The 11,905-nt window shown below is 35.8% G+C and overlaps 1 protein-coding gene across 1 annotated transcript in view; it reads left to right on the top strand.

Moving 5' to 3' along the window:
- Positions 1 to 9,171, top strand: part of LOC106878821 (protein phosphatase 1L) — a 62,283-nt gene extending 53,112 nt beyond the window's left edge. The window contains exons 3-4 of the mRNA XM_014928162.2: positions 4,484 to 4,614; positions 8,639 to 9,171. Coding sequence (XP_014783648.1) covers positions 4,484 to 4,614; positions 8,639 to 9,061 — 554 coding nt within the window. The 3' untranslated portion in view covers positions 9,062 to 9,171. The remainder of the gene's footprint in view (positions 1 to 4,483; positions 4,615 to 8,638) is intronic.
- The last annotated feature ends 2,734 nt before the right edge of the window (positions 9,172 to 11,905 follow it).

Here is an 11,905-nt window from a genome sequence, read left to right as displayed (position 1 = left end):
TATATATATACACATATATATTAGGTTGTCCGCAAAGTTCTGAGTATTTTTAAGGTAAAACTTTTAATGCTTCATTGGACACACTTGAAACATAACACAGTTAAAACTTTGGTATTGCTTCAAGTGGTTGGGTGTCTCTTCTTTGCTCCTGACTAAAAATAGATTTATCTTTCATTCCAGTTACCCTTTATTAACATTTGAAATGGATAACCAAAAATTTCATATTTGTGTTGTTATGCTTTTCTTTTTTAAAAAAGGAGAAAATGCTGCAAAGACTTGCAAAAGCATTAGTGAAGTTTATGGTGATGATGCTGTAAGTGAATCAACTGTTTGAAAGTGGTGTGCAAAATTTAAAACTGGGTTTAGCTTGGAAGATGACAGTTGCAGTGGAAAACTTTCAAAATTGGATGAAGATATTTTGAAGACAAAAATCAAAGAGAACTTAAATATCACAACTAGAGAACTTGTAGAGGAGTTGGAAGTTTCTAAAAGTATGGCTCATGAACACCTAGTGAAACTAGGATACATTTCTTACTATAAGGTATGTGTCCCTCACAAACTCTCAGAAAAGAATTGCTAGAACCAGTTTTCTGTTTGTGATATGCTTTTTGAAATGGAATGAAAGCATGCTTTTTTGAAACACCTTGTAACTGGAGATGAAAAATGGATTGTGTGCAAAAACGTGGTGTGGAAAAGATCCAGGAGTTTACATTAGGATCTCCCAAAACAGCAATCAAAGATGAATATCCATGCCAAAACAGCTATGCTTTATGTTTGGTGGGATCATAAAGGCTGCTTCTTTCACTAAACCAGACCATTAATTCTGATGTGTACTGTCATCAACTGGCTAATTTGAACCAAAAAATCAAAGAATTGAGGCTGGAGATTGTCAACAGGAAAGAGGTAGTGTTCTAAAATGACAATACCCGATCACATGTATATTTGGCTGTCTGAACAAAATTACACGAATTTGACTGGGATCTCTTACACCATCTGCCATTTTCTCTGACTACCACTTGTTTTTGTCTCTACAGAACTCATTGCTAGGAAAAACATTTAACAATTTAGATGGAGTCAAAATGCATCTAGATGACTTTTTTTTTTCAAAACTAGTCAGATTTTACATTGATAGAATATTTAAATTGCCTGATAGATGGGCAAAGGTCATTAATAATAATGGAAATTATTTCATTGAATAAAATTTATTGAAAGGTCAATTATTTATATCTCTTTTTGCATATTGAAAAATGCTCAGAACTTTCTGGACAACTTTATACATACATATCATCATCATCATCATCATCATCGTTTAACGTCCGCTTTCCATGCTAGCATGGGTTGGACGATTTGACTGAGGACTGGTGAAACCGGATGGCAACACCAGGCTCCAATCTAATTTGGCAGAGTTTCTACAGCTGGATGCCCTTCCTAACGCCAACCACTCAGAGAGTGTAATGTAACATATATACTTACGTATTGATACTCCCAGCACATGCACTCATTCAGATTCAGGGATAAAGAGAACCCTACTTCCCTGTCTCCCTTTCTCTGGAGACTCCATGACCACCAAGATGAAACATCCAGCATCAAGTGCACTATTGTTGATAGGACACCACCATATTCACCCAGTGTCCCTAATTGCCAGCTTTGCCTCTGCAAAAAAACTGCAATCCTCTACCAACCCACAATATTCGTCAACGAGAAGTATGATCACTCCTATTGCTGTTACCAGAGGTATGCTCTACTGGTAAATTTCAAGCCACTGGCCACCAACAACCTGGATATACCACCTTAGCACCAGCTGCTCCCTTGCACTGCCTGCACCAAGATTAGTATCACTAACCAACCCCCATGTGCAGGGCCGCCAATCACCAATCCCCAATTCTTGTTCATGCCTCTCCACACACATATTCTCACTCCTTGTACATGCCCAGCCACACAAGTATATATATGCACGCACGCGTGAGTGGATATACAAGTGTACCCTGTGTGCATATATATATGTGTGTGTGTGTGTACATACACATAAATACAAATGCATGCACAAGTGTACAAACATACGGGTATACATATGCACACCAGTATGCATACACAAACATATACACTAGTATGCATATACATGTGCTCATATGTATGAGTGCACATGTGTGTACATGTATATACACACACATATATGCATACACTCATATGTATATATATGTGCATGTGTATATATATATTTACATATATCATTGCTATTATGCAAAAGTACCATAAGTTCAAAATGTTGCTTTTTCAGAAAACGAAAAAATAGTTTCACCATTCCATTTTTTTTTACATTAAGAATAGTTTTAGCTTAACAATAATACTTTGTTGGGTGCATAAAATTGTAACTCCATGCATATATATTTCCAGTTGGAAATATTTTTGCAAAACTGTCACATGTGAGACTTACTAGACTTTTGAAAAATGCTAGACCGTTGTTCTACACTTTGACAATTTTCATCTGAAGCAGCTGGCGATACGATAGTTTGACCGTAAGAACCAGCTATTGCAAGCAAAATTAAATATGGAAAAAAACGCATTTGGTCAAATTTGGACATACGACAGTTTAACATATAGCAATGATATATATATTTATGTATGTGTGTGCATGTACACCTATGCGCACACACACACACACACACACACACACACATACGCATGCACATATATATACGTATACAGTTCCCTCTCTCTCTTTCGGAGAGGCACAAGTACATACACAGACATATACACATGCGGCAGTAACTTCCACCTACCCAATTCAATCACAAAGCTTCAGTCGGCTTGCGAAGACCTGTTGGGGCAAGCGAAAGCGAAATCGTGATGGTATCTGTACCAGTAGATCACTAAGACCACCGTCCGAGCGTGATCGTTGCCAGAGCACCAGCTGTCTGGCTTCCATGCCGGTGGCACGTAAATCGCACCATTTGAGCGTGATCGTTACCAACGTCGCCTTCCTGGCACATGAAAAGACATTTGAGCGAGTTCCTTGCCAGTACCGCTGGACTGGCTCCTGTGCAGGTGGTATATAAAATAAACAATTTCGAGTGTGGCCGTTGCCAGTACCTTCTGACTGGCCTTTGTGCCGGTGGCACGTAAAAGCACCCACTACACCCTTGGAGTGGTGGGCGTTAGGAAGGGCATCCAGCTGTAGAAACTCTGCCAAATCAGATTGGAGCCTGGTGTAGCCACCTGGTTCACCAGTCTTCAGTCAAATCGTCCAACCCATGCTAGCATGGAAAGCGGACATTAAACAACGATGATGATGATGACAGTTGTACATCCACACAAACACATGCATATGTGTGCATGCATATACACACACCCGCACATCCATACAATCTTATATACACATGTACAAATACACACACACATTCATATCTGCGCATATGTGTGCATTGTTATAACTATAGATATATTGTCACACCACCCCTTCCTACTTCCCTTCCAACCATGTGACCAATTTCCTGTCCACCACACGGTCGATTTCCTGTCCATACAGTATTTTCCAAGTAATTGTTGTCACTGAAATATCAACATCAAACTGTGACACTGCATGACCTTTCTCGACCAAACACAGCCCATCTACTAGTAATAACATCTGACTTTCTTCAAACGATTTCTCATTCAAATTTCCAATGGCTGAGGATAAGCATCATGCTTTGAAACTTTAAGTGCCAAACAGTTTTGATCCATATATATATACATTAGCATATCTCTCTCTCTCAGTATATATATATATATATATACATACACACTTGTATCTTGGCATCACATATTTATATGCATCTATGCATGTGCATACATATATATGTGTATATGCATGTGTGAATGTGTGCACGCATACACATTTGTTTCCTTTTTCTAGATTGATGAAATCAGTAAAATATGGTATCCTTTACTTGGAAAAGGAAATAAGGGCTTGTATCAGAAAAGGAAAATGGACTAAAATAAAAGAGTGTGTGTACTTACATACATATATTCTTGTTCACATACATCTATATATATATATATATATATATATATATATATGTGTGTGTGTTAAGTAAACAATAATATTTTGAAAACAAAAGTGTTTAATATTTAATTTCATATAGATATTTGTGTGTGTTTGTGAAACTGATAAAGTAAATATAATTTACAAAAAAATTTGCTGTTTTATTTTGAGTAAAATGCCAGCATCTTTCAGGGCAAAATCTTTGAAGGTTGTTTGCATGTTTTACTGCCTTTGATTGTCACACACTCCCACTCTGTTTGTTGTTTACTCTTCTTTCCCCCAAGTGTGACTGACAGGACTCATTTGTTTTACTATATGTAAGATATATGTGTTGCAACTATGAATTTCCTCTAATCATTGTTCTATTATCTTCATGCTGTAATTGCTTTTTAAACACACATGACTGTGATTAAATATTAGTAACATTTATTTGATTTAAAACTTTTATTTTCACAATTTTAGGTTCAACTGCATTGGTGGCTGTCTTAAAAAATGGCATTCTAACTGTTGCAAATGTTGGTGATTCTCGAGGTGTCATGTGTGATAAGGATGGCAATACATTGCCACTCACTGTTGACCATAAACCACAACAAGTAAGATAATTTTTTAACTCCTCTATTTTGAAATACTGTTAAGTTACATGAGATTTATTGCTAGTTATTCTCCATTCTTAGCCCTTTTCTTAATACTAATAGTAGATTTGACTTTGGCATTCTGTTAACCATTGAATTGACTCTTAATGTTGGAACTGTTGTTGCAAAATCTTTGAAAGAGTGACATAGAGCTCTGTGCACTGAAACAAAAAGTCAAAAATTGGATTAAGAATTTAGGTAGACTGACATTCAAATTTACCCAATAGTTTATTTGGGTGCAGTTCATTTTAAGAAAGATGATCTTTATCAGCCACAGAACTACAGAAGAATTACACTTTCTCATCTAAACTAAAAAATCTACAACTCTTACTACTTAATAGAAGAATCTCTCATATCAATCCCATCATTTTATGAGGGACCAAATTAGTTTCCACCAAGGGAAATCAACACAACACCACATATCCTTGTCCTTGAAAAAATCTCTTCTAAGCAAAAGGCATCAACTGCATTTGGGGATTTCTCCAAGACATTTGAAAGAGTCAAAAGAAGGGTAAGGTTACATATCCTGTTGGACTACGATATCACAGATGATATTGTCAGAGCTATTACTATTGTAACAACCTCTGAGAATGCTGCAACCAAAGTCAATGTTTCTCACTGCAAAGGAAACTGCGTACATGACTCAAAGAGGTCAGTATGCTGCTAACAGTAAGAAAGACTTTTTTGACATGCAAGGGACAGGCTCAAAGTGCATGTAGTAAGCTTCAAAACATCTGGCAAACAAGTATTTCAAAGTCAAAGACTGGCCTTCTTCTAGGCATGTGTCCAGGACATGTTCCTCTATGGAGCCAAAACTTGGACTTTAAAGACAGAGCTTCAAGATATACCTTGATGGTATGCATACCAGGCTTCTTGTGGAGGCTCAAAGCATCTTGTGGTGCTAGTACAAGACCAATGAAGCGAGTTATGGATACATTTATTCCCATCTCTACTACTGTTGCTCAATGCAAAGTAGACTTGGTTGGCCACTGCTATTGTGCTGAACACCAGGCTATATTAGGTGTTATATTTGGAAGATTCCTACACCCTATTAAAAGACAAAAACCACTCAACTATATTGATATTAGCAAAAACACAACATAAAATTGAGGGACATACCAAAGCTAGCTAATTGAGACAGAAGTTCCTGGCATGGTGAGGTAAATGCTTCTCAGAGATAGATTCAATATGCAATTTTATATTGATGATAAAAAGAATGTGAATAATCATTCAGGAAGTACAGAAAATTTTAAATTGTTGTAATAATTTTTACTGGAATCTGAAACAGTTATAGATGTAAAAATGGCATTTGATGACTGATCATCATCATTGTCATTAGATTGAAATACCTTTGAGTAGTGACCATTTTTAACCTCACAAAAATGATGGTGATTCTTTGGCAGAAAAATTCTATTTTATGGATCTTACCACTTCAAAAAAAGAATGTATTTATAGCTCTTTCTAATAACAATCAGAGGAAGAGAATCATTAGAACTACATTATATTATAAAGGCTCTGATACTATATTAGCAAAATATGTGCTGATTATGAATTGTAGGGATTAGCATTCATTCAAGCCTCTTCTAATGCTTGTGCTTGTATTGCATCATCTAATTTCAGTTCACTATTTTCAATAAATCTTTGACCTATGGTGGACCCACGGGCATATGGCATAGTGGTTAAGAGCATGGGCTACTAACCCCAAGACTCCGAGTTCGAGTTATATTATTAGAATAATATTATTATAATAATATAACAACATCAAAAAATACCTTAGGAATGAGAACCCAGGTTCGAAATTTCCCCAAGACACCTGATGAAGGCTGGAGGGTATATCAGCTGAAACATTGTGTTAACAATGAACAAGATGAGGACAAATACCTGTCAAATGTAATTAATGTACATAGTTCCTCTTGTTCGTAGATGTTTGTAAAAATATAATTTTATTTATATAAATTTCTTAGCTTCCTCCATTGTCTAACTTTGCTTCTAAAAATCTTGGAAACTACTTCACAGGAATTTGCAAATTTGATGCTTAAAGTGAGCTAGAAGAGTTTATTTAACTTAATTTATATTTCTTTCTACTTTTTATTTCAATTTTCTATGCAAGATATGTTAACCACTGGTAAAGCAAGCAGAGTGGTCATATATTGTGGAGTAAAATATAATCTGTTACACTTGGCATTTGTCAACATGGTGAAAGCTTTTGACAGGGTTCCTTGCTCCCTCATCTGGTAGCTGATATGTAAGTTAAGGGTAGATGAGTGGTTAGTGAGAACCATCCAAGCCATGTACAGTGATGCTATTAATAAGGTAGAAGTCAGCAGTGAGCATAGCAACAAATTTAATGTGCAGGTAAGAGTTCACCAAAGACTGGTTCTCAGCCCTTTCTTGTTTATCATAGTCTTTTAGAGGAATTTGAGACCAGTTGCTCATAGCAGCTCCTCTATGCCGATGACCTTGTTCTTATAGCTGAATTTCTGCAGAGGAAATTTCAGGTGTGGAAGTAAGGACTGGAATCAAAGAACCTTAGAAGTACAATGGAATCACAGGAGGGTTAACAGAGAAAGTAGTCTTTGTGTGTGGCAAATGTGCAGGTATAATAAGCACTAAGAATATACAGGAAATACATTTCTTCAAATGTCCAAGGGTATCCTTAGAAATAGTAGATAGTTTTCATTACCCAGGTGACATGATTAGCAGCAGAGGAGGATGCTCTGAAAGTGTAGTTGTTAGAATAAGAACTTGCTGGGAAAAGTTCAAAGACCTATTACCTTTGTTGGTAACAAAAGGTCTCTCCCTCAGAGTAAAAGGCTGCTGTATGATACTTATGTACAAACAGCTACATAGTAGCCAAATGTGGGCTGCGACAGCAAAGGACATGCAAAGGCTTGAAAGAAATGAAACCAGCATACACTGCTAGATGTGTATTGTCAGTGTGCTTGTATATAAAAGCGTTCATGTTTTGAGAGAAAAATTGGGTATAAGAGGTTAGCCAATCCCCAACATATCTCAGTTGTTAAAACATTTGTTGAGTGCAAAAAAAATGAAAAGGTTAACTACAAACCTCAATGTTTCTTTACACCTGCCTTGTCTGGAACTGGAACTCCTATCTTCCATCATGGTAATGGTGTTCTTTTTTCCCTTACTTTTAATCTGATTATCTTTCTCTTTCTATCAATCTCTCCATTTTAATACTTCACATTTGACTTGTTTAAAGTTTATGAAGAGCAATAGACTACAAGCTACTGGAATTAATTTACTAAATCAACTATGTTCTAACAGACTGGTTGAAATTATTTTTGCAACAGAGTTGTTAATGAAAGTATATCTTTTGCACAACATTAAGAGTTTCTCTGTTGATAAACTTTATTCTTCTTTACTTGTTTCTGTCATTTGACTGCAGCCATACTGGAGCACCACCTTTAGTCAAACAAATTGACCCTAGGACTCATTCTTTGTAAGCCTAGTACTCATTCTATCAGTCTCTGTTGATGAACTGCTAAGTTACAGGGACATAAACACACTAACATTGGTTGTCAAACGATGTCAAGTGAGTGTGTCTGGCGCACGCACGCACACACACACACACACACACACACACACATATATACGATGGGCTTCTTTCAGTTGCTGTCTACCAAATCCACTCAGAAGGCTTTGGTCAGCCCGAGGCTATAGTAGAAGACACTTGCCCAAGGTGCCACACAGCGGGACTGAACCTGGAACCATGTTGTTGGTAAGCAAGCTACTTACCATACAGCCCCTCCTGCACCTATGAACTGTTACCATTTCAGAAAATTAAAAAGATGTCAACAAGTAGTTAATGTTATATCTATCAATTATTTAATTGTATACAAAAGATTTAAATGCTAATAAGGTTTTGTGTGCCTTTAACAACTATTGCTGTATGTGTATAAAGATTTGTAAATTTTCATTTAGTATTTTTTTCAAAGAATTTTATTTTTTTTATTTATTTTTTTAGCTGAAAGAAAGATCACGTATCAAAGAAGCTGGAGGCTATATCACTTTTAATGGAGTTTGGCGAGTTGTAGGTGTTCTAGCAACTTCAAGAGCCCTGGGAGATTATCCTCTCAAAGAAAAAAAATATCTCATTGCAGAACCTGATATTTACATATTTGACCTGAATGTGATACAACCAAAGTTTATAATTTTAGCCACAGATGGTCTTTGGGACTGTTTTAGTAATGAAGAAGCTGTGAATTATATTCAGGAAAGACTCTCTGAGCCACATTATGGAGCCAAAAGCTTAGTCTTACAGGCTTATTACAGAGGTTCTTTAGACAATATAACTGTTATGGTTGTAAATTTTTATGATGCATCTGTAAGTTTCTACCAATCAAATCAAGATGAATCAGCTAAAGAAAATCTTCAAAAAACACTTTAAAGAATTATTTTTGTTAAAACTAAATTTCTTTATTGAAAATTTCTTCTGACACATTTTTCAAAATAAATAAAATTTCTTCTCAAATTCTTCATTGAAGAATATCTTTCATACTTTTCTATTAATTTTCTGTTCATTTACAATACCTCTCTCTCTCCTTCTTAAATAACTTTGAGTAATATCTTTTACTATCACATACTTTTTCTGTGTGTGTGTGTGTGTGTGTGAGAGGTAGTGCTAATCAGTGGGCAGGAAATTTTCTCCATGACAAAACACAGTGAATGGCTTGCCTATGAGTTCGAATCTGCCACAAGCATATTTGAACTGGTAATAACATTGCATTTATACACATCAATGCATAGTGCTCCCACCCCGTAATTTGTATACGGTGAGCTGATAATTAGTGCTACTACTCATCATATGATGACTGGAATAGCATAAGAGAAACAATCTCTCTTATCAGCTTGCAGTGCCCCTGTCTGGTTTCTGTGACTGAAGAGTAGACAGCCACTCCAAAATGCTTGTATCTCACAGCCTGGATAAGTAGCACTGTGAGCTGATTTAGGTGTATTTACACCATTTGGCTATAGCAAGAAATTTTCTCCAAGGTGAATGGTTTGCCTATGAGTTTGAATCTGCCACAAGAATATTTGAACTGGTAATAACATTACATCATTAATTGGTTTTGGACCATACATTGTCAGTTCTACCATGTTGTAGTGTGAGAAGATTGTTGGTGTTATCTTCATGTTGTGGATATGACATTGTTGGTGAAACAGAGATCTATATCATGATTCCTGGTTGGGGAGAGTATTGTTTGTTTCATGAACAACATTTTTGTGAGGTCAAGTTGAGATTTTGTTTGGTTACACTCTTTGCATGTCATTCCTGAGATTATGTGGCCTTTGGGCCATTTGATGTTGGGGAAGTTGAAATCATCCATCAGAAGTATATTAACATCTTGATCCAGTTTGTTAGTACTTCTTTTATCATTGTAAGACTTTCCCTCAAATTTACCATCATGACTTGAGGCATTAGGTGGGTGATACAGTGTATATTATCACATCAGATTGCATTAAATACACTATGAGTGTGTCACAGACTGAGTTTGAGTGTGACAACAGGGTTAGTGGTGTGACAACAGGGTTAGTGGTGTGATATCTTCACAGATGTACAATGCAACTCCACCCTGAGTTCTTTCCCTTCTGTCTGCATGGAACACCACATACATTGGTATGTGTATCTCTGCGTCATTTATATCTGCAGAGAGATGTGTCTCTGTAAGTGCAATGCATATTGCTTGATTGCATGCAGAAAGATCCCTTGGGTATGCAACTTTTTGATTGCTGTTGCTTTGTAGGAGGCCACTAATATTTATTAAAAGAATTGTGTGATTGCTGCTTTTGCAGCAATGGTGGCCATCCTGGGTCTGTTATTTGTGGTGGTTTTGTATGTGGGTGTGCATGGCTTAGTTATGTTTGCAACCATGCCAGCTGCTGCACCATCTTTTGTCATACCTAAAAAATTTTGTTGCTTGATAGTTGCAGCTTGCACTGCATCCACACAGTTTTTTGGTCTGTAGTGTGGTAAGAGTTCCTCTGAGCATGGTTTTGTCCTCTCTTGTTGGAGGTGTGTTTTGCCTTGTGTATTATTCTGTTTGAACTTTGGATGTGCAAAGCGACAGTTTATCCCCATCTCACCATGCCAGCAGATGTCTTTAATATGAAATTTACAAATGGTACGTGCTTCATGTAACATCTTTATTTCTATATCTATTTCTCTTCTATTTGTTTCTTTACTTGATACTGGCTTCTCTTTCAACAGGCTTCACAGTTCCTTTACTTTTCTCATTGTTTTGGGAGGTGGTGTTGGGGCTGCTTTTCATGGAGGTTTTTGTGTTTCTTTTTCAATTCTTCTATCTCCATGAACTTGGATATCCTTGTTCATGGTGTCCTTTTCAGTGCTTTACTTATTGGGTCGTCTACTCGAGGGTTCAGTGTTGGAACTGTTCTGTGTATAAGATATTTTACCTGAGGATTCACCATTTTTAAACATGGTATCCAGCTTCTGTAGATGTGATCTGATGAGTGCATAGGAACAAATGAATTCACTTTTCTTCTTCTCTGTTTGTTCCACAGAGCTGCTGAATCCTGTACTTTTTAGGGCTGCAGTGATAATGTTGTTGGCAGGATCATTCTTGGCTACCAACCAAGCTCTGAGAAATAGATCTATTTCTGAAGCATTCCAATTTCTTGACATCTTTTATAAGATTAAATCAATAGTAGTATTTTAGCTTATCTAATTTACGACTCTTAGTCTTATTAATTTATTATATATTAGAATTTAAAATTCATTAATATGTTTTATAAGATATCTGTGGTTTTTTTATGTTGTTAGTTATATAAAGTTTAAATATTTCATTCATTATTTTAAGTATTATTCTTTCATTCATGTTTTCATATTCTATTCTTTATTTTAACTTAGTATTTTTGCGCGACCTCTTGCTAAGAAATGCTATAGGTATTAGTTAACATCTAAGTTTCAGTTTGAATTACGAAAAAATATGGATAAGTACTGTTTTTACTTTGCTAAACGATTTTTTAAATTAAAACTTAGGCTATATAAAGTTTAATCTTTCATTCATAATAATTTTTTTCATTCTTAATTTTTTCATTCATAATTTTTTCATTCATCTTTTTATTTTTATTTCTACGTTTGTAGAAATAAGTATTCTTGTATTTTTCTATTATTCAATTGATTTTTAATGATAATTAAATAAATGTTTTTAGTCTTAAATAGTCTAGCTTTAACTATTACACCGGTTAAATATGTACTAATATTATCTTT

The sequence above is a fragment of the Octopus bimaculoides genome, chromosome 19 (assembly GCF_001194135.2).
Source record: "Octopus bimaculoides isolate UCB-OBI-ISO-001 chromosome 19, ASM119413v2, whole genome shotgun sequence".
Taxonomy (NCBI): Eukaryota; Metazoa; Mollusca; class Cephalopoda; order Octopoda; family Octopodidae; genus Octopus; species Octopus bimaculoides.
The sequence above is the reverse complement of the archived record's forward strand: the minus strand, read 5'-3'. Positions and strand labels throughout refer to the sequence as shown.